Here is a 24,683-nt window from a genome sequence, read left to right as displayed (position 1 = left end):
AGCTGGCAGATTGAAGGATATTATCTCACGAGTGGTAATGACAAATACTTTAATTTGATTTGTTATTAAGGACATGGTTCTAAATACATTGATTTCTGTTCTCGTGTGTTTATTAGTATATAATGAATGCAGTAATCTGCAAAAATGTATACTACATTTTGGTAGCTTGTCAGGATGGTTTAAATAGGATGGATTGCATCAACATGGTATCCTCTAAAGGCTGGTTTAACCTTGAAAGTATATTGGAGACTGTCATGCCACAAGGACGAATTGTGATAAATTGTCATCTCTGACTACCTGGCACCCGAAATCCTAAATATATATTATCCTCATCAATCTTCTTTTTTACATTGTTTTTCATTGCAATTGATATCATAAAAGTATCTGTAGACACACTGATACAAACAGTCTGCCACAAATCCTTAATAGATGAATAATCTGGAAAAGAATTTCTAGGGATTTATTTCACTTCAAATTAGTTTTTTTTACTATATGCCATTGTCAACTGTATAAAAAACACGGCAATCAATTATATATATATATATATATATTTTTTTTTTTAAACTACAGTTAAGAATAAGTTAATAGATACTGGCCACAAACACTAGCAGTACTTATCATTTTTCAGCTTTGACATTCATCGTCACATTAATCTCCAAGGTTACGAAGGACACTATGATACTTTAGATTACTGAACCTTCAGCACGTGAGGATCTGTAAAAATAGTTCTTGCTGTGCAGCCTTGTAACCAGTGCATCATAACTGGAATGTAGTGTTGAAGATTCTAGTTGGGGAGGTAGTGTGAAAAGGAGATTTACGCTGATGCCATCTGTGGATGGGGTCTCTGTTAGGACTGTGGATGGGGTCTCTGTTTATCTGTAACTTAATAAAGATGCTAATCACATCAAGAGTTGTCCTGGCAGTCTTCTATCATAATAGGCACCCTTCCAGTACAAAAACAATGCTTTAACCCTTTTCCCATTTTGTGTGTGTGCTGTACAGTGCAGTTCACACGGAAAGTAGAAAATATGTGGGAAGTTTTACAACTTCCTCCACCCTCGTGCCTGCCTCAAAGAGGCATACATTTTTGGTGGAAATCCCTGCATACAAATGTTAGTAGATAGGGATTTGCATCAACACCGATGGGTTGTTGCATGGGAATACCTTTGTACCATTCATGTAATGCCCCCTTGAGCCGAAGTAGTACAGATCATTACTTTGCGCTACTTTAGACAACTTTACAACACAAATCAGGATTTGCTTTGGAAAGTAAATCCTAACACAACATTTTGCACTTGGTTTGTGATGCAAGCCTGATACAAAGTGTAAGCAAATCGGTGTCTTGTAGTGTGAGGATATATGTATTCCCTCTCCACAGCATTGGGATGAAAGAGCAGAAATTCTGTTCCTCTGTGATTTTGCACATGCCAGGCCCTGCCTGCTGAGAACCATAAATACCACAGGTGAACTACTAGAGAACCAGAAGTATTCAGCTACCATATTCAGAAATCGTTGCTAAATAGTCTGTGTTAAAAATGTCCACATGTGAGAAGTGTAACCTATTGCAATAAGTCCCAGTAAAATTAACTATCCTACTTTTCATCTGGGGAAGGTGGAGTAATTTAATAACTAGTTTGATGTTTGCCTTCACAACAATATACATGAGTGGCATTAGTTGAGTATTATATGACAGTCAACGTGTGATGACCAAATTGTGGTCACTACTGTGTTAAGAGGACATATCTTTCTTTGGGAAGGAGACACTCCATACCATCTTGCTGACAGTGAAAGAACCACCTTTAATCTCACTGTAACACTGGCAGTACTCCACTATTACTTAAGTAACAGTGCTCTAATCGCCGATATTGCCACCTGCCCCAGCATAGGTTGATAACTTCACTTAATCCCTGCCCTCCAAACATACTCCCCTTCTTTGGAAGAGAATAATATGGGAAATGGGGATATTATGAAATAAGCGTGACAGTATTTTTCTTCTCAAAGCATCAGTGAACTTTTCTTGCATTTTCTATATGACACAAGCATTGACACCTTTGGAAAAGGTGCGTCTTAGCAGATCAGTAGCAGAGAAAGACAGACAGCCAATATCAGTTGACCTCTGAAGAGAGGGTGTCTTCCCTTGTTGGTTTAACTAAATGTTGAATACACTTGCCTTGGTTTGGTTCTCAGCAGCTTTTTTGTGTGCTTCAATGTGTTTCCGTTTTGCTGAAGTTGTTGCAAAATTGGAACCAAATGCTAAGAGATGGTTGTACCTCAGACGCAAATATAACAGGTTGCTACAAGGTTACAAGTAGATAAAATGGCTGGCATGGATGCTAGAAAATGGGTGGTCTTTCGTCTGTCTCTATGTCAAATATGTCAATCTTTGAAAAGTGAGGGTAAAAGTAATATCCCCTAAACATGGCTCCAGCGTTAAAGACTTATGAGTTAGTTAGAAGAGGGATTTAGGTGCACTTACACCAGAAAATGTAGGGGCATATCATCAAGGCAGCGCTATGAAATTATCGCCGCTTTTGCGTCCGTTTTCGGGTGAAAAGCGGCGATAATTTAATCGCCTTATAAGCAAAGACACGCTATCACGTGTTTTGCTGACTTAGCGCCCGTTACAACAACGCCCAGCTTTGCATCTCTAATGAGATGCAAAGTGGGCGTTCCTTCCCAAAATAACTGGAGAAATGTCGCTAACTGACATTTCTCCAATTATCAATGGGCACGCTAACAAGCACAGCGATAAAAAAAGTAGCGCTAACCGCGGTTATCGCTACTTTCCTTACGCCTGCTTTTAGTTTGACTTATCCATGATATCCAATGGAAGGTGGATATCATGGCTGAGTCTGCCCTGACCTATCAGCAAGCTAACGTCAAACGCTGTGCGATTATTGCTGGATTACCAGCGATAATCGCACATTTGGCAGCTTGCGCCTGGAATTTTATCGCTTTTGAGATAAGCGATGCTGACAGCACGCTATCTCAGCGATCAAATTCAGCGTTAGCCGGCGATAATTATCCTCGCGCTAAGCGCTCTGAGCGATAATTATCGCCGGCCCTTGCTGATATGCCCCGTAGTTCTGTCTGAGGCAGTTAGCTAATTCTTCACAAATAATACATTTTTGTAGACCTAGGTTACCATTTTTGGAGTTACATGCCCTATAGAATTTTTTTAAGTTGATACTAATCAGTTGGAACATCCACATTTCTATGGATCAAAATGGAGGACTACTTACTTGACTTTGATATGCTTCCGACATGGGACCGTGTTTCTCACACATGTTCCTGTCAAATAGTCCACATTTTCAACAATCACAAAAGGATTTTCTTCCAAGGTGACAATGCTCAAGTGGTTGTAATCAGGGTCCGTGTCCGCAAAAGAACTAAACCTTGGCCATACGGGGTACCTCATATTCAGGCTTTTGTTCTCCCACTTTCCAACCTGTAAGATAAAGACACACTGGTGAACTAGGCTTAATGTATATGATTTCAATATTTCAAGGTATAGACATTCTCATTGGTTCGGATACATACAATTTATGGGAGGAGAGTTGACCGTACTAAAGGGAGGCTTTGTCGACGATAGCTTTTTGCACCCCTTCTTAAATACTTTTTTTTATATTATTTGCAACCGTTAACAGTCAATCGCCTGTATATGACCCCAGCAACAGACTATTAACCTCTACTAGCATTGACTGACTAACAGGTAACATATAACACCGTCACAGATGTAGAAAACCTATCCACAGTTAAGCGCAGCTATGAAAATACTTTTCAAATGAACAATTGAAAATATAAGATAACAAAATCTTATTACAGCAATTTCTGGAGAGGTTTCTCCCTTGATTGAAGCACAAATAGATGTTACCCTTAGGAAAATTCTCTATGTCATATTTTCCCTTTTAATGTTAAATATTCACTAAAATAAAGATGCTTCCGTTCGGAGTCTGTATTGGAAACCATACACAGCCTCCTTCCCATAATGCTCCTATTTGGCAAGCGGAGTTAGGCACTTGACCTTCTCAAGAGGGGTGCATAAGTGAACATCCTCCAATACACTTTAGGAAAAAATTTGAATAAACAGTGCATTTTCCGGCAATTTTATAAAAAATACATTTGCTTGCTGGCAATCAGTTACACATAAAATAAACCAATTTTAAGATCTATCTCAGAAATGTATTCCTATGCAGAATCAATTACGTTTATTATGGATTGGAAAAATGTGTCTGGTAATTGAAAGATTTCCGGGTAACTGTTCGCTTTAAAAGGGACAAATAAAATCAGATCATCAAAGCAGATGAACACTGAAGTCGTACTTCATGAGAAATGGCACCTCCCTGAAACATTGTGTCCAAACAGAAAAATTTCTCAGCATAATTTAATGCCAGGCATAAGAAAACAGATTTTTAAATAGTGTGTTGGGAGGCACAATATCTTGCACAATTCATGTATAAACGAAACAACCATCTGAATTACCCTTCCCGAACATATATCATGCAAATGGGATTTCTAATGTTTTATGGCCTAGTAACATTGGCCAAGATGCAGCTAAATTAACCTCTGTCATTAATGCTATATTCTGTTTTGACCTGAAAAGGTAAACTCCATGTGCTTTAAACTCAAGAACAGGCATCTAGAACTAGACACACCTTTAGATGTTTACTCCTGTACTGGGCAAAAGGTTCAAAACTAGGGCCCAGATAAACAAAGGTTTAGCGTCGGGTTAGCGTAAATTGTTTAACGCTAAACCGATGTAAAACATGTTTGGCGATTATAAAACCCACGCAAATTGGTATTTGCATTGGTTTGAATGGAAAAGTAACGCAAAGCAGCGCAAAATGCTGCTTTGCGTTACTTTGCATCAAGGGGGCTTTACCCGGGTCTTACATGGGCGCTCCTATGCAACAACCCATGATTTTCGATGCTGAACCCTATGGACTATTATTAGTAGACAGGGTTTTGCGCCAAAAATGAACGCCGCTGAAAAGGAGCCATTAAGAGGAGAAATGTTTTATCTCTCCTTTCTTTTCAGCATGCGTGCTGCACTCTGCAACACACATACAATGTAAAGAAAAGGTTTTAACCCCTTCCACGCGCATGACGGAACCACGCCGTCATGAGCCATGGGCGGCGTGTGCTCATGACGGCGTGGTTCCGTCATACTGCGGCCGCTCCGCCCACGCGGCACTAATTCCCCGCCTGTGCGGGCGAAATACTGAGTGGGCGGAGTCGTGACGGAACCACGCCGTCATGAGCACAGCTCGCCCTCACCCCCTCCAGCGCCGCGGCTGAATTCGAGCCGCAGCGAAGGGGTTAAGCTTGTCTGGCCACAGTATTTTTTGGCCACAGTATTTTGTTTTTGTACAGGAAGGTTACCCTTCCTATACAAAATGTATGGTAGACTCAGGGACGCACTCTAGCAGCATGTATGGCACTATGGTGTGAGCCTGGCACACAGCAGCTGAAATCAGCGCCAGCACTAGGGAGAGGGGAGGAGAGTACAATAGCTCTGTAAATATGGCACTCTCCTGCTCTTTCCCCGTCACCCAACGCAGCGCAGCGCAGCATTTGTGGCTGCTGCACTGTGCTCCGTGATTCTTTGAGAATCTGGGCCTTGGCCTCCAAACCGGGCATAATATTCAACGTGATTTTATTTGATGTTAATCTAAAGAACTTTACGAAGTAACTATAAATAGTGTAAACAAACATTGGTAAAGCCAGTAGGTGTGGTATTGGCCACAAGCCGTTTGGCTTTGTCAATTCTTGCTTATTTTTTTTATCATGTTTTAGCAAAACTTTATTATTGCGGACGCAACCAAGCCATCATGAATCTAAAAAAAAAAGCCTAAAAGCTGAAATATGTTTTTCATTTTAAAACGTGCACATTGCCACAGTAGACCCTGTAACTTATGGGAACTACTTTGTGTTGGTGTGCTCCCTGTGAAAGGATGGAATGCTGTCACTTACACTTAGGATAGTCAATTGGTGAATAGGGCTATACTCTGTATACTGCAGTGGTCAGAAGAATGACATAACAGACCATTGGATGTAGAGGATCTGCTGAAAGCCCCTATAAGTGTATTGTAAATAATAATTTAGAAAAATCAGTATGTCTTGGCCAACACCACACTGAAAAATTTGATTTTTTTTTGTAGCTAAAAGTAAGAAGACTCATCATGATCGGACACGAGCAAGATTAAATGATATTATAAATGACTTTAATTATTTCTTTCTAATCAAGATTGAGCACATGGAAAGGGGGGAGTGACAAGACATACCAGGGAGAAAGAGTTTAGAGATTTGGCGGTGGCATTAAGAAAAAACAGAGAGGACAGATAAAAACGGGCTAGGCAATGAAAACATATTAAAACTATAAAATGGAGTACATTTTTAACTGGCATATAAAGGCTGTTAACAAACATAGGTGACGGAAATATAGACCAAGTGTATGAAACCGATTTGTGGTCACAAACCCTGATATTTGCAATATCACAGGGTTTGTGATCACAAAACAATTTGTGACAATATACTAACCCCATCTAAGATTCGGAGACTTTCTAAATTACCAAATGGGTTTTGCAAATCTTTCCCAATTTTAATCAGAAAGGGTCAGCACATTTTGTGATATGACCTATTAGTATAAAGGTTGGATTGCAAAATGATAGACAAGTCGAGAAAAATCAGTGTGAAGCATGCGCCCACTTTTTGCAACCTATTTGTTAGTACTTATTTCCTTAATCATCGGAAAAAGAAAGTTTGAAGAATAAGGAAAAGCAGACTTGAAAAAATGCTTAGGACTGGCGAGAGAGCAAGTAGGGACAACAAGCAAAAACTGTTCACAGTGGTTAAGTTGGATAAAGAAAAGCATTGATGAAATATTTTGCGACTTTAAAGAGAAACAAGCATTGGTAAAGCCAATCAGACGCTCCATTACATTTATCGGCTTTGTCAATGCTGCTATTTTTTCAAAGATGGCCGCTGCCTATGCGCAAGATTTCTCTTCATTTCAAATACAAAGCATTCAAGATGGCTGCTGCACATGCACGAGCTGGGCGGTGGTCATCCTTCAACAGTTTTTTGGGGGGCTTGTTGGTGTGATAGAGTTGGCATGCTTTAATTGTAATAAAGGTAGATAGGTCACAAACACTAAGCTAATCAATCAATCAATCAATCAATCAGTGCATTTGTAGAGCACACTACTCACCCGTGAGGGTCTCAAGGCGCTAAAGGGGGGGGGGGGGGAGTGCTGCTACTACTTGAACAGCCAGGTCTTGAGGAGTATTCTGAAGGTCAGCAGGTCCTGGGTCTGTCGCAGGTGGATGGGGAGGGTGTTCCATGTCTTGGCTGCGAGGTGGGAGAATGATCTGCTGCTGGTGGTCGTTTGGTGGATGCGTGGAACGGTGGCACGGGTGAGGTCGGCGGAGCAAAGCTGGCGATTCGGGGTGTAGAGGGTGAGTCGTTTTTTGAAGTATGCTGGTCCGTGTTGTGGAGTGCTTTGCGAGCATGGGTGAGGAGCTTGAAGGTGATCCTCTTGTTGACTGGGAGGCAGTGCAGGTCTTTCAGGTGGGCAGTGATGTGGCTGTGGCGGGGGACGTCGAGGATGAGGCATGCGGAGGTGTTCTGTATGCGTTGGAGTCTTTTCTGAAGTTTGGCTGTGGTTCCCGCGTAGTGGGCGTTGCCGTAGTCCAGCCTGCTGCTGACGAGGGCCTGGGTGACCGTCCTTCTGGTTCCGGTGGGGATCCATCTGTAGATCTTGCAAAACATGCTGAGGGTGTTGAAGCAGGAGGAGGAGTTGGCGTTGACTTGCTGGGTCATTGACAGTGATGAGTTCCGGATGAACCCCAGGTTGAGTGCGTGGTCGGTGGGTGTCGGTGCCGCTCCCAGTGCGGCCGACCACCAGAAGTCGTCCCTGGTGGATGGGGTGGAGCCGAGGATGATGACCTCATACATAACATGCAAAAAACAAAATCCCATAATTTGCATCATCCACAACCACAAGCAAAGTCCCCTTATGGAGCTGCATGTTGAAGATATTCTTCAAAAATCAAAAGTCAAGGTACATGCATGTACACTAGGATAGAAATTGATTGACTTTCTGAGATCTGCCTTGGTACGCTAGCTCTATCCCTGTGACATCACCAGCCATTACAAGCAAGACAACAAAAACAAAAATTACGGTTAAAGGGGAGCTCCTCCAATATCTCAGCAACGGTGGGATGAATACGCTGGAGACCTGGAGTGGGACAGTCACTGAAGCAAGACATTGCTTTCAGGGAAAGCATTAACACAAGCACTATGCATAAAGTAGGGCGTGGGAAAGTGTGACATAGAAGTGGGATGGAGAAAAAGAGCACGCAAGGGCTTAGTAGGAATGGTGAAGAGGTCAAGGGAACACATGGGCTTGAAAAGAATTATAGTAGAAAGTGGATGAGTCAGGCATGGACCACACTGGGTCTGAAGAAGTTGAGGAGACTGGGGTGTCACGGAAAGCAGCTAAGAGAGGGGATTGAGGGGATTGACAGATCATCTAATGTACAGCAGGGTATATGAAGAGGAGGACTTCCAAAACCAAGGGAGGAGGGAGATAGACTCAAGCAGGAAATAGGTAAAGAACTTCTAAAGGCAAGTGCAGAGAGGGGGAGACGAGGGACAGTTTTGCAGATTTGCTGGCAGGTATATAGTCATAATTGGAAAAATAGGTGCCCTGGCACTTGCGCCCTCGGTACGATAGTCACAGTTCATATAAGGATAAAGGGGACATTTTCCTTCCTTGAATTAGTGTCAATTGCAAACTTGCTACAACATACTTGCAGAGGTAAATCAGTAGATTGCCACAAGTAACATATCAGTGGAAAAGGGCGTTCCTGAGAATCTTCCCTGTGTCCCCTTTCCCTCAAATATTGCGCGGTGCTACAATGCAGTGCACTTGAGGGGTCAACCATGATTTAAGGAAATCTCTAGAACCCAGAATAGTGGAATAATGTGCATGCCTGATTCTGGCGCGTCATTCCCCAATACAGGGCTGCGCAGTGCAAGCGCAGATTATCACAGGAGAACATCGTCGTTTAGTAGGAGAAACGGGTTTATTCATTTGGAAATTACATATATAAAAATAAATAAATTGAAAAGGGACAATGTGCCTGAATAAAACGTTATGTAACATTACCCAGCAACTACAACGGAATTTTTTCCTAGGACCTCTGGCACTATCTTGAAAAGTAATGAATAGGATTTCTTGTTATACTTTGAAATTTGCAAAGGATTTCTTTTATTTCCTTCACGGAGAGCACGAGGCATAAGAAACGGACCGCGCGCTCGTCGTCCACGCATAAGCAGCCCGAGCTGATTTTGTTCAAGCTGCTTATTAGCCCTTCCGCTGCTTATTAGCCCTTCCACTGCTGATTTCGGAAGCCGTACTAATTGAATTATTCTCTGCAGAGCGCTCCGTTGCACTTCGAGGTTATTTTGCGTGGCTGAGCCTACCTGCGAGTAATGAGCGCGTTTATAATTGTGCACTGGCCTCGAGCCAGCCGAGCCGTCCTGTCTTATTCTGTGAGGTCTGATGCGATATAGCTGCACTGCAACAACCTAGTTTTATCTCGGCTTACACTGCGCATGAGCCCCACAAACATAACATAATTGCTGCCTTCTCGTTAAGATCCACCGTGACCGTACCTCCGTCTGAGGTCTTCTTTTGTTAGAGAAGTCTTCTTCCGCGAGGCTGGGTCATTCAGTCTGTCTCCAACTATCACGCGTACTTATTTAAAACCGTCGCACAGTCATAATAAAACGAAACAGACAATAGTAAAAAATAAATACCCACGATAAAGTAATTTATTTAACTCATCTGCACACTGGCCCTAAAATCAAATATACAACCCGCTTAGTCACAGTGGCGTACTTTAAGGCTAAGATCATATTTTTTACATTTTTATACATATTTTCTAAAACCTAAAAAAATCACGCGCTCAGATGGCAGTTGCAGATCTGTCCTGAAAACCAGCGAGGCCTCCATTTACCGAGGGTCACACTGGTGCTGTGCTGCACAGCTTTGCGCTGCACCGATAGGCGCTTTTAATGGTAAGTTCGTCGCTCAGCACCTTGCAAGCGCCCGTGCAACATGTTAGTGAATCATCCTTTGAGTTAGACCTATACCCGTGTACAGTCTGCCCAACATTGAAATTCACAAGTGAGCTTTTTTATTCTGTAATATGCGGCATAATAAGCGCCCCCTTGCACAAAGAGGTGACAAAATGTTCCGATAAAATTATTCAAAAGCTAGCCAACATACATTTGTGCACTGGGAATTGGATAAATCTAAAACATAAAAATTCTGACGTAATCATACAAAATAGAGGGGCAGTAGGCCTGAGGAGGTAGTGCCCTATATCTTGGCGGGACATATTTAGAAACTGTCTCGATTCTAAATCGCAAATGTCAGTCTAATCTATTGGCCAACCTGCTGGCTAAGGAACCCGCATACCCGAGCTCTGATCTGGGTATCCCTCTTTGAGCAAACTGTTTGACCCTGGCCAAATCACTCGATTGTTCTGTGCCTCAGTTCCCTTGTCTTACAAATAATTGATATCACTTATAAAGAATTTCCTGCGGAATATTTAGATTTATATAAAAAAAAAAACTAATTTTCTTTTCAGTAGTTTTTTTGCTCCTGTAATGCAACGACTTATTTACTGAGCTTCCATATTGCTGCTCTGTGACTCAACTAATAATGTACTCGGCCAAAGTCTAAGTAAAAATGGTCACTGCTGGGTAATCGAAAGGAAAAGTTGGTCTCTGTTCTTTGCAAAAGTCACTCTATCTACAAAGTGGCAAAATCTGGCAGATGTAGCCAGCTCTGTGCTTTTACTGTGAGACTTACAATTAACTCTAAGCAGCAATCATAATAGCCCAAATGAAATTAACTCATTTCTGAACTTGTTCACATTCTCCTGTGAGCAGTTTTGCCCAGAGTTAAGTGCTTCTATACCTCAAATGCCTGCATTGTGGCAACAGCACCAGCACTAGGGAGCGGGGAGGAGAGTACCATTTTCTTGTAAATATAGCACTCACCTGCTCTTTCCCTGTCACCCAACGCAGCACAGCGCACTTATCTTGGAGTGGGGGGGGGGGGGGGGGGGAAGGGATTATAGCCACATATAACTATATGACCGGTCACAGTGGGCTCATCTAGGTCATGTTCGATCCCTAGAAGGAAGGCGGGATTGGGGAAGGTGATTTCCGCCATTATGAGCCCACGGCTGCTGAGTCAGGCCTTTCCATCATGTTTTTCATTACCTTTATTGTCGAGCCAATTTGTGCCGCTCGCTGACTGCAGCAGCCACGGAGAAGGCTGCGCTGCGGCTGGCGCCGCGCCACCAAGCCGTGCTGTCCTTCAGGCATAGCGAAGTCACACAGCAGCTGCAAAGTCTTCTGCTGCAGATTAATGCCTGTTTCAGTTTGCAGTGTCCTCAGTGGGGCAATCCTGCAAGATGCCCCTGGCTCAAGGGACCCCCGCATTATAGGGCAGCGTTCACGGACCGCACTCTTAAGGGTTATAATATCACCCAAAACAATAATCTACATTATGCCAGGCATAATTAGAATTCAGTGAAGTTTTGCCAGAGGGATTTGTGTTTTCATGATGAAGGGGGTAATATTACTTAATTGGAACATGGCTGATGACAGCAAAGGACAGCTGTCCTTTGGAGACACTCACATATTCCTCTCATTTGAGGTCAAGGCATATTGTTCTCAGCCACTGATTTCTTTCTCATCAAGGAGGGTTAGTAATAATTAGAACGTACCCCCATGCATATTTAGCATAATTTGCCCTTTGAAATGTCTCGAAGTTTTGGGAAGCTTATCCAAAACTATGCAGAAATGCATAAAATAGTTTGGGCAGTTTTCTTGCTTGACTTTTCTAACCAATACACTACACATAGATAAGTTACTTGAGGTATTGCAGGAGACTGGCAGAAACAGAAACAGTTTCTGGGAGACATTTTCTGCTCGATCCAGTCTCCTAAAGGCAAAAATACTATGTTATGCAAAATGAACATTTAAGAATTTCCTGGGAGTAAGCCAGTGTAATGAAAATTACTCACATGCCTAGTGAAAACCATTACAGTGTGATTCGGGGGCATGGACTGAGTGAGGACCCAGTATGGCGCATCTTGTCTGAGCTCCTGATCTGGCACCTCTGAAAACACACTTACCCACTACAGTGGGTATATTGTTTGGCATTCGGCAGGAGAGCTGGGAACTGCTGGAGGTATTGAGAGGAGTTCAGGCTACAGGAGCATGGGAGATGAAGCTACTAGGTGGGCAACTGCTTATCCTGGCCCAGTGCCCAATCTAGATGGCTGCTGAGTGCCTGTGAAGCTGAGCAACCTTATGGTCCTAATTGGATGCACTAGTTCAAACTATTGCAAAATATCCGCCTGGTCCGTCGGTGAAAAGAGTCACCATCTCCCCTAGGTAGGAGACAACACGGTCCTGCGGGGCAAAGGCCAATTACTGGACATGCCCTGAATAAAACTAGCATTGGGAAGAAGAGTGGGACCATGTGGTGATGTGAATCAGTAGATCTAGAGTGCTTAGGATTTTAACCATGATACAAATAGGCTCCCCTCTAAATCGAACTGTGGGTGGCGGAGAGTGCTCAAAGGCAGTTGCGCCCTGACTCTATACTATTTTTATTAAAGAAGTGGCATGTCTGAATCCCCCCCCCCACCAAGATTGCCTTTATTGAATGCTTTCATCGAGGCAAAGAACCAAATCTAGCATATAAAGATGCAGAGGCCTCTGTTTTTAAGGTGGATGACTGACATAACCCCCCCTGGCACGAAAAGTGATATTAAACTCTTGCTGCATGAATTTTAAAAAGATCTTTCAATGCTTTGCACAGATTTGGCAAATGCCATATCTGATCTTTACCATGCTGTACAGAGGGCCAAAATGAGACTGGATCACACCAAAATGAATCTTGTGCACCTGGGTATGATCATAATGGACCAACAGAACCACTAGTGGAACTCGAATCATCACTTTCGGGTGTGTTATCCAAAACTATAGAGAATTAAGAGGATCATTCCTGTAGAAAAAACATATGAATCAAGGGCATAAGTGCCTTTGTAAGCAATGCAGACTTAGAAAAGCACATATATGCCTTGTTTCAACATAATCTGAGTGGTTACAAAGAGAAAGAAATCCTCTTAGACCACACCCACAGTGTCTTTGCAGCTTAACAACAACACAACCAATAGCAGACATGCTTACAAGAGTTCACTTTTTCATCTTAAGGAAGAAATCCATGAGGCAGCCAGGAAAGGTGAAACAATAGAATTCAATAAGGATGCCACTACCCTCATCCAAGACATCTCTCCACTTATGCTGACCAAGAGGTGGGATTTCAAAGAAGTCACAATCTACTTGCAGGGAGAGAAAATTCCATATTGAGGGGGTTTCCTCATTTGACTGATATTCCCGATAGCAAATAAATAAGTTTCCGTCAAGTCCATAGATGAGGCCAGAGTCCTATTAAAAGTGAATCCTCAGACCGAAAAGGATGACACTCCTCATTCAACAACGGTCAACATAGCAGGGCTATACCGGCTATTAAAGTCCCGTTCCCTTGTTAAAATCCCTCGCCTTCCGCTCGGGCCGCTATACCGGCTAATGAAGTCCCGTTCCCTTGTTAAAATCCCTTGCCTTCGGCTCGGGCCTTTAACGCGGGAGCGGGCCTTTAATAGCCGGTATAGCCTGCTACGGCAGGCTATAAGGCTATATCAAAAGTGTGGTGAGCGGGATCAGGGGTCCTGGGACAGCATCTGAAGCTGCCACTTCCTCTATGTTGAGAAGTGGCTTTAGGTCCCTAAGTTTAGCCCTGTTTTATGTTTGGTTTTTTCACAGTCACTGTGATATAACACCGACACAGGACTGGTTCGCTAAGCAATTTCTATAGAAAAACTTTTGACTCACGAAGTCTAAGTATATCAGAGTTTTCCTTACTGGCAGTCTTTGAGATTACCAAGATCAAACATACTATCAGGGAGTTTGCTGCGAACAAGCCTTGGTGACCATGTTAGGGGGTGAATAAGTAACTGTTTGGGGAATACGATAAACTCAGAGAATTTACACACTCTGACACGATCGCTATGCTTATACCCTAATTTTTAGAGCGGTGCTTCCTACCCTGAGCGGAAGCCAGGTGAGGTGAGGAGCACACCCGCAAAAAGCCGGGTAAGTGCGTTAATTTTCATTAAAATAATTTCTAGTATACCAGTGGATATAAGGAAATGATGCATAAATAAAATATGCTGGATTAGGATGTTTGTTTCTATTACAACAAAAGTATTGAGAACAGTTTTAGGAAGTTTTATTTTTTGCTTTTGTTCTTTTGTCTTTCTTGCAGGATTGCAACTAATACTCCTGTGACAGGTTTTCATTTGATACGCACAGGAGCAAGACAGGTTGTATTTTTCCAACCAGTTTTTCTGTTAAGTTTTTGTTATATTTGTACACTAACACTGTTTTGCAGTAGCGTTCCATCTCTCAGAGGTCCTGACGAAAGCTAGGGACAAAAATACCCTTAAGCTGAAACATGTAGACCTGCCATTATATATGGCCTTGAAACAGTTATTTGTTACAAACTGTTCACGCACTGTTTTTATCTTTTGACACTAGGATAGCACTTAATAAACACTTTTAGTATCTTAGGAGTCAATTTTAAAACACCACTTTTTTCACCAACACTCCTTTTGCACTGCAACCCTCACCCATGACATAAATTTGAGACAACTCATCTTGGGTTTATTGTTATCAACTATTTGTGTTTTATCTGCTTGCTCCCTTCAATACTTTGGAAGGTTGTAGCATACAGACACACTGGGGCTATTACCCAGTGGGATCCCAAATAATGAAGCATTGCCACGGAAGTGGGTGATGGGATTCTATCCTCAGAGGAAGACTCTTCTAAAGAATCCAGTTTGACAGTTTGTTGTAGTTTAACCATTTTTTCCTAATCTCTTTTCTAGACCAGTAGTTTTTCTATTATTGTGTTATGTAGGTTGCGGACTTTATTCTGCTTGGTCTTTAAAAATACTTTCCCTTGGACCCTTTCTTTAAACGAATGGTGTAGCAAGTGTTGTTTCTGCACCAGGTTTATTGATTCACATCAGTAAAATAAGTAGAGTGGGCTTACTGAATGGTGAGATGGCCATGAAATATTTTACAGAGATTGTTAAAATGGCAACAAGTTTATTTAATGAGTTGGCTTAGCAGTGCATCTTGAAACATAGAAGGAACACACAAGGATTGAACTAATTGATGAATGTAAGGTCCCTAATGAAGTGGTTGCACACTTAGGAGGTTGATGTAGCTACAGTCCACAAGACCAATCTTATGACATTGAGACTGCCGTCCTACTTGTCCCTGCTACAATTGCATTCCTATAGCCGCAACAAAACAAAAGGGATGACATTATTGTTCAGACGTGGCAATCCTTAATGATAGAACATAGATAATAGGATAACGGTGGGAAGGTGAGCAGACTGCAAGGTAAACTGGATGCACATAGGATTTCAATATTTTCTATATATGGTCCAAATGATAACAAATAAACATTCTATACAGCACTTCTGCCCTTTCTCTCAAAGTTCACTGGAGGTGACTTGGTACTGAGAGGCAACTATTGCACGTTACAATACCTATGCTGTTCCCCCGTCACTAGTTTAAGGATTAAGGGGGCATATGTATCATCATCTCCATTTGCGATTCTCAAATAGCGATTTTTTGAGAATCGCTATTTGAGAATTGCAAAACGGGATGTATTTAAAAAATCGCACAAATTTTGCGATTTCTTAATATTCCTTAATTGCGATGAGCAAATTGCGAAATCGCAATTAAGGAATACCTTCCCATTCATTCCTATGGGCCAGGAGGCCCATAGCAATGAATGGGAAGTCCTTCTCAATTTGCGAATCGCTATTTGCTAATCGCAAATTGAGAATATTTTCCAAGGTGCAAGGGTGTCATGATGACACCCTGATGCACCCCTGAAATCAGCATGTGTGCATATATGGCGCACATACATGCCCTAAGGGCATGTATGTGCACCACATGGCACTTTGAAATATGCAAAAAAGTGCATATTTCAAAGAAATCGCAACTTACCACCAACTTGAAGTTGGTGGTAATTTGCGATTTCTTAAGGAGAAATCGCACAACTTGGGTGCGTGTTACATTGCATTTAAGAAATCGCTAGTTGCGATTTCTTAAATGCTTGCACAAACTGAAGAAATCGCAAATTTAGCGATTCCTTAAGATTGCGAGGCTGAAATGCCTCATACATCTCCTTTTGCGATTTTGTATTCGCAAACGCTGTTTTTTTGCGATTCGCAGCGTTTGCGAATACAAAATCCTTTGATACATATGCCCCTAAAAGACATATACCTGGATGATATTTGGAGAAAGTGTCATGTTGGAGAAAGAGATTACACTTTCTATCCGAAAGTACATAGAACACAGACCTTAATAGATTATCTCTTAATAACTCCATCCCTACAGTCTAAAATACTAAATGTCAATACTCCCCAAGTACTCTCTGCTCACTCTCTCAGCACTTGTCACAACTTATCCACCCACATGTGGTATATAAATAAAGGATTGTTTAGGGATCCAGCATCTGAGAGACTCAATAGGACTTTTGTCTGAGCAGTACTTTAATGAAAATGACATTGGGGAGGTAGCATAGGGCGCTCTATAGGATGAAGCAAACGCTGTTCTGAGGGGGGAGCTTATATCGCACAATGTGACATCTGCCAAACTAGCAGAGGAAAAAAAGTCAGATCTAGAGGTCTGCTTGTCACAATTAGAAGCCCAATACAAAGACTGTGGTTCATGTCAAATTTATCAAGAGATTCGTAAAGTTAAAGGGGAATTAGAGCAGCTATACATGACAGACACTGCAAAACAAATTGGAAGATCTTGATAAAAATACTATGAAAAACGGGAAAAGCTAATAGATTACTTGCATATAAGTTCAGACAATGACAGACTGAAAATCACGTCCACAGTTTATAGATCATAATGGATCAAACTACATGGATACGGCTCATACCGTACAAATCTTCACAGCCTTCTTTCACACTTTCTACCAGGCATAATCCCTGTCTCATGAGTAACAAGAGGTTTAATTGCAGGAGTTTATTTTTCCTCTTCATGACCACCGTTACAATAAGAAGGACCAGATGGGCTGCCATTCACTAATTGAAAACTATTAAAAACTAGGTGCCGGACAGGTTCTCCATCTTATTTTAGAAGGTACATTGCAAACCCCTAGTAAACGTTTTAACTCATTCCTACTCTGTAAGGCTGTCAATCCTTCAATGCTAGAGTCAATAGTCACCCTCTGTTAGACTTGGGGGTCTCTAGTTGGCACAGGTATGCACTTGTGACAAATAGGGACCCTCTCCTCTAGTCAGGGTAAGGGGGTACACTCCTAAAATAACCCCTGCTCAACCCCTTGGTAGCTTGGCACGAGCAGACAGGCTTATCTCAGAGGCAGTGTGTAAAGCATGTGTGAACATATACAGTAATCAAGTGACAACACTACAGATTGACACCACACAGGTTTTATATCAAAAATAAGTATTCTTTATATAGATTTGCCACAAGACCATTAAACGAGAAAAACACACAATACTGTTACTTTTAGATGGTAGAATTTAACTTAGTTCTCTTAAGTTCTTAGATGCAACACTTTAAGTCAATGCACCTTTTAGATGCGACACGCAGGGCAACGAAAGTGTTGCAACGATGTTGATGCGATGAAGTTTTTGGTGCAAAGAAATAAAGACGTGAAGAAAGACGTGAAGATCTTCCAGATGCGGTACGCTTCTCCGATGTTGCGAGAAGACTCGATTCGATGCTTCAGCTGCAGCGGCGACACCCTTTACACGATGCGACAACAGTGGCCTTGGCAGCGACACTCTTCTCCGATGTTTGCGAGACACTTCCGCTCGATGCGATGTTGCAGCGGCGACACTCCTTTACGCGATGCGACGACAGCAGCTCCGACGGCGGCACGCTTCTCTGTGGGTGCGAGGTGCTTTTCTTGATGCGGTGCAATGCGACAACTACGATGGCTGCGATGGCGACACGCTTCTTCCTCGATGCGAGACTCTTCTCTTGATGCGGTGCAATGCGTCAGTTACGATGGCTGCGATGGCGACACGCTTCTTCGGCGTTGCGAGACACTTCCTGGATGATGCGAGACGCTTCCTTCCGATGAAATGCTGCAGCGGCGACACACTTTACGCGATGCGACGACAGCAGCTCAGACGGCAGCACGCTTCTCCTTTTTGAGTCGCGCTTCCAGCTCCTTGCAACACGCAGTCCCTCAGAAGGCCCAACAACAGCAGCAGGCACTTCCAAAAACCTCTGGGGAGCTGGGGGTGAAGTCTGTTGTTCCTGAGACTTCAGCAGGAGGCAAGCTCTTTTCCAAGCCCTTGGAGATCCTTCACAAGTTGAGCAAAAGTACACACAACGTTCCTTTCTCCTCTCTTTGGCAGTAAGCAACCACTGCAGGCCAATCCCCCAGTTTCAGGGATAGTTCCTCTCTCCTCAGCAGAGTGTCCTTCTTGTTTTCCCAAAGTGATCTAATTTCTTGGGATCAGGGTCCCAATATTAATACCCCAAAATCCTTTGTCCTCTGAGGGCAGAGGGGCCTATGCCCAGTCCAAACCAGTTGTGGAGCACTCTGTTTACATGACTCCTTCTTTCCTTTCAAAGTGCAGGGCAGAAACATCAGACGCCCCACAGGAGGTGGAGCCAGCATTGTGGAGGGAAAGCACAGCCCTGGAGCACCTTGTTGACATGATTCCTTCTCTCCTTTCACAGTGCAGGGCAGAGACATCAGACGCACCACAGGGGGTGGAGCCAGCACTGTGGGGGGCAGGCACTGTCCTATTCAGGTCCCAGGTGCAACTCCTCCCTCCCATCTAGATGCAGATCTCTCTATTCACCACTGGGACACCTCACCCTGTCTCCTGGAGATCCCCAGCCCTGTCACTCAAACTCCAGACAGGGAATACACAGCCTAGCAGAGGCAGGTTTCAATGGTTGGACAAGAAAATACCTACTTTCTAAAAGTGGTATTTTTAAACACAGAATGTTAAAACCAACTTCACTAAAAGATGTATTTGATCATCCTGAGTTCAGGCATACTAAATTCGAATTTCTACAATGTTCCCTGAGTCAGTTAGGATTATAAAATGCAATAGTCAAACTGCCCATTCTGGCCTATGGAAAACAGGTAGCCTGGCAATAGTGAAAAACGAAAATGGCTGTAATTCACTATTAGAACATGCCACACACACCAGGGCATGTCCTACCTTATACTTACAATTCACCCTGCCCTTGGGCCTACCATAGGGGTGTCTGATATGAAGAAAAGGGAAGGTTTAGGGACTGGCAAGTGGGTGCACTTGCCCAGTCAGCATGACAGTATCAGACTGCACGCAGGCTCTGCGTTGGCAGACCTTAGACACACTTTTATAGGGTGCTTCTGTGGGTGGCACAACCAGTGCTGCAAGCCCACCAGCAGTATTTGGGTTTACAAGCCCTGGGCACTCCTGGTGCACTGTACTAGGGTCTGACAGGTAAACCAAAACAACCCATCATGGATTCACAAATTCCTACATCAATTTATAATAGGAAGAGCATATGCACTTTAGCACTGATCAGCAGTGGTAAAGTGCCCAGAGTCATATAACAGCCAACAGGTCAGAAGAAATATAGAGGGAAGGCAAAAAGTTCAGGGATGACCCTGCAAAAATGGCCAAGTCCAACACCCTCATATTGAAGTCTAACAGACACTTATCTGCTTGCACCTCCTACAAGCCTCTGCCATGTTACATCTTGTGTGTCAAGACCTTATACTGTGTGACTCTTTTTTTACTAAGTGGACATAGTGTTGATTGAATGTTCCGCTTAAAACAAACACATCACAACAAAGTTGCTCCTGAAGGCCAGAGGGTCAGAAATTTGAATTTGTACCATAAACGTAATCAATATAATTAATTTAATAATGAGATACAAACCTGTTGGCATCATTAGGGCAATGAAACTCTGCTTCACCCATATTTAGATCTCATCCAGGAAATTAGAAAATGTTTTTCAACCCCTCTATAATTGCACCTTGAGTTGGGGATCATCACTATATAACTGAAAGTTCACTTTATGTTTCTTGAGTAACATAGCTAAGGGCTGTTTATAAACTATAAGTAGATGCAGAGAAAGGTGGAAACTGTGGTTAATGTGGTTTATATTAACTTGGTCAGGGAAACACAGTTCTCGATGGAACTGCTGTTCTTTTCAGACAAGAAGTGACACCGTCATTTTTGGCTATGCCAGGGATCTCTGCCAAAACCTCTCTCCATGTCTGAGACGAATCCTGGCCCAATAATTGCAAAGCAGATGTGGTCATTAAGGTGGTTTCATAGTAGCAACCACAATATGACCCCCATCACTTTACTGATGATACACAACTTTATGATGGACCTGCAAGTCCTTCAGTCAGAGAAAGTCAATGTTCCCTTCTTCAACACAAATGTCACTATAGCCAATTTGAGCATTGATGGCAATGCCCCACCTCAGACGCATTTCATAACCAGTTTAATTTCTGAGGCATCAACATAGATATTTTTTTCTGACCGAAACACTCACCATTGGCGCATGATGTTAAATAGGGTTCGTTTTTCAATTAAAAATGGCAGATGATTTATTGCCTGACTGTTGTCCATTACCAACACTGATTCCCTGAATTACTAGAGTAGCTTTAAATCTATGTATTTGGTTGATAGATACATGCAAGCTGATCATATAACAAACAGAGTCAGCCAAGTTTAGTACCATGGTTTAGGGTGAAACTAAAAAAGAAAACAAGCCACGTGCATTCTATTAAGAAATCTTTAAAGAGGGCAATACACACAAATGGTGGTAGTCGAAAAGAAAATTGTCTAAAAAAATCAAGGCTTGCATTGCAGTTTCCAATATCTGAAAGTACGTCAGTGTAATATGGATTCAGCAAAGTAGGAGTTGTTGGATGAATGAGTGAGCGAGTAAAAGGAGGATGGGGGAGTCAATGGGATAGACGAGTCGAGTAACTGACGGTGGTAGGTAAATGACTTCTGGCATAATAGAAATTGGTTAGTGAAAAATGAATACATCTTCAGTATGTGTGAATGAGGTAGATGAGGGAATGAGTGAGTGATAAGGACAGTGAGTGGTTAATGTGGGCAGATGGATGGATGAGTGAGTGAGTGATAAGGGCCGTGAGTGGTTAAGGTGTGCAGATCGATGATGAATGGGTGAGTGAGTGAGTAAGGGAGTGCATGAGTTAGTGACTGAATGAGTAACTGAGTTAGTGAGTAACTGAATGAGTGAACACATTTTTTTGGTGAATTGAAGTCCAGGTACTTTCTGGCACACTTAGCATTAGTGATTACCTTTCATGAACAACATCTAAATTTACTGTTAATAGACACTCCTCTTTCTGCGTTAGAGTTATTGAAATTCACCAATTTATCAGTGTCAAAGAAGAATATAAAAGTTGTTTTCACTATAAGGAACATAAAGCAACAGAAACACTTGGCTCTAGTGCAAGATTCATCTGTATGAAATGTAGCCTTGCTTTACATCAAAAAGTGAAGTCCATATGTTTCCCCAAAATAGTACGACAGAAAAAAGAAATACAAAAAACATTTACTGCTCTGAAGTAAACTTATTTTACCCTGAGTTTGATGTAGGTCAGCAGCATAAAGAAAAAATGTGATTCTCTATATGATATACATCATAAGGGAAATAAGGCAAGGAATTTGTGCTTCATGTACAATAAATGAAAAATGCACAGGTGCCTTACATTAGAGAAATCATTTCCTCTAGTGTGTTTGGCAAATTATTTGTATTCTATTCAATCATATTGCTGTGTTTGTGGATGGATCACGATTGTGGTCAGGTCTAAACTGGTGTGGCTTTGTGAGCAAAAGAATGATGGATTTAACGCAGATCTCTTGACTGAGGGTGAATGTTTTGATTTGTTCTGCATTCTGTCCAACAATTGTGTGTCTTTTGCTTTCTTGCCCTATGTGCGCCAAGGATGCCCAGACATGGGCCCCGGGCTCACTGTGCCACTGGAATCAAGCTATTCTGGCTGATGAGGGGTGAAACCCCGAAACCGGTCCTAGGATGCTTGTTTCTGGTCCAGGAAGGACCTGGCTTGGCAGATTGGGCTGGACTGTTCTCATGAGGCACAGGCTCAAACTAATTTGCATATGGCCAGGTCTAAACTGCGGTGGCATGGTGAGCAAAAGAATGATGGATTTAACTCAGATCTCTTGACTGGGGGTGAATGTTTTGATTTGTTCTGCATTCTGCCCATCAATTGTGTGTCTTTTTCTTTCTTGCCCTATGTGCGTCAAGGATGCCCAGACGTGGGTCCCTGGCTCACTGTGCCACTGGAATCAAGCTATTATGGCTGATGAGGGGTGAAACCCCAAAACCGGTCCTAGGATGCTTGTTTCTGGTCCAGGGAGGACCTGGCTTGGCAGATTGGGCTGGACTGTTCCCATGAGGCACAGGGTCAAACTAATTTGCATATGGCCAGGTCTAAACTGGGGTGGCATGGTGAGCAAAAGAATGATGGATTTAACTCAGATCTCTTGACTGGGGGTGAATGTTTTGATTTGTTCTGCATTCCATCCATCAATTGTGTGTATTTTGGGTTTGTGGATGGATCACGATTGTGGTCGTGTGTTAAAAGCACCACAAAAAACAGAGAACTGCTTGTGATCCATTCATTAACATGCATTGACAAAGCCAAAAGGTCTGGCTTCTTAAATACGTTAATAAGAGAAAGTGATTCTTCATTGATTGGTGAGATGTGTGTGTGGGTGTGTTTTATCAGTGTAGAAGGTTGAGTTGGTGAATTTGATAGCTAGGTAGTAGGTGTGTGGATGGATAATTGTATGAGAGTATTGATAGACGAATCAAAAACCACGTAAGTCCATGGATGGATGAAAAAGGTGAGTGCCCTTCTAAACGAATGGGTGAATGAATAAGTGCAATAATACGTGATTGAGCAGATGGCTAGATGATAAAGGGCAGATACCTGGATGGAATTTTAATGGTTATGTGAGTGAGTGTACAAGCGAGTAAATGGGGTAGTGGGCACAATGATAGATATATGGATGAGTAGGTGGGTGAGTTAGTTCTTGCAAAACCAGCGGTAGCAATCAATATTTAACATCAAGATGTTCTTATATCATCACATGTAAATTAGTCAACTTAAAAAAAGTCCTGCATTAACCCACCTCACTTAATATTCTGTATAAGCAGACCTATGGGTTGAAAATATTAAAATAAGCTGATTGCTGAGACCAAGCAACACCTTCATATCTAGTCAATGCAATGTTGTTTTAGAAGTATCTGTGCCAGGCTAGTCAGACATTTGGCAGACACTGGGTGAAAAATTAATCTTGGCATTAAAAGGTGAGCGGCACCGCCAACTGTTGTTCAGCAAAAAAGTGTATGCAGTTATTTGATATGAGATTTTTTTCATAAAAGGGTGCAGGGGCAAAAGAGCCAGAATGACAGAAAGGTGGCATCCAAAAAGCTATGGAAGAAAGATGTGGAGAAGCGTACCAACACAGCAGAATGGTACAGGCAACAGATGCAGAGATGTGCCACCACAGCAACAGAATGGTGCAGGCAATAAATGCAGAGATGTACCACCACTGCATAATGGCACAGGCAACAGATGCAGAGACATACCACCACCACAGAATGATACAGGCATTAGATGCAGAGAGAGTACCACCACAGCAGTATGACCCAGGTCACACATCTAGAGACCTACTACCACAGCAGAATGGCACCGGAAACAGATGCAAAGACATGCCACCACAGCTGAATGGCACAGGCAACAGATACAGAGAGCGTACCCTTACGCCATTAAGGCACAGGCATCAGATGCAGAGACGTACCACCACAGCAGAATGGCACAATCAGCAGTGACAGAACTGATGGGTAATGTATATGATGGTTTCCAAGTGGAATTGTGCAGTATAAAAAGATCTTGGACATGACTGATGGATGTGTCCTGGTGGGAGAAAAGCAATGGAAGACACATGATGACTGTGAAGCTTTGCAGATGCACAACAATGGGGTGACACCAGTCCCTTATGCACATACCATATGACTAAATATTTCCCAGTCCTGTCTGCTGCTAGAAAAGTGTGTGACATGAGGCTGACATTAATGGAGACATCAGCCTCACTCTAATGGTGTGCTAGAAGTGTGTCAGGCACATCTCTGAACCTGTGTCAACAGTGCTGATCTCTCACAGATGCAGCTGACGAATGACTGACTCTGCAACATCAGATGCCAGATGCAAGCAGGGTGGTGCCCCTGAGAAGGGATGCAACACATGTGTGAAAGCAGCAAGGCAAAAGCAAATTGACAGGGGGTGAAGGGAACTGGGACCCACTAAATGGGTGGGACCTTTCTGAAAAATAAAGGCGTGGGAACCCCATAGCGGTTGCAAAGATGTGCAGTCACAGAGGTCTGGACAACAGACCGGCATAAGTCAGTCATGCGGCTAGCCTATGACTGATTCT

At 42.6% G+C, this 24,683-nt stretch overlaps 1 protein-coding gene across 3 annotated transcripts in view; it reads right to left on the bottom strand.

The window, feature by feature from the left end:
• GRIN2A (glutamate ionotropic receptor NMDA type subunit 2A) overlaps window positions 1-24,683 on the bottom strand; it is a 1,558,104-nt gene that overhangs the window by 504,612 nt on the left and 1,028,809 nt on the right. For all 3 annotated transcript variants that reach the window (XM_085628306.1, XM_085628307.1, XM_085628308.1), the window contains one exon: window positions 3,243-3,448. In XM_085628306.1, coding sequence (XP_085484432.1) covers window positions 3,243-3,448 — 206 coding nt within the window. The remainder of the gene's footprint in view (window positions 1-3,242; window positions 3,449-24,683) is intronic.

The sequence above is a fragment of the Triturus cristatus genome, chromosome 10, assembly GCF_964204655.1.
Source record: "Triturus cristatus chromosome 10, aTriCri1.1, whole genome shotgun sequence".
NCBI classification, from domain to species: domain Eukaryota; kingdom Metazoa; phylum Chordata; class Amphibia; order Caudata; family Salamandridae; genus Triturus; species Triturus cristatus.
Note: the sequence above shows the minus strand (reverse complement) of the source record. Positions and strands in the feature narration are given on the sequence as shown.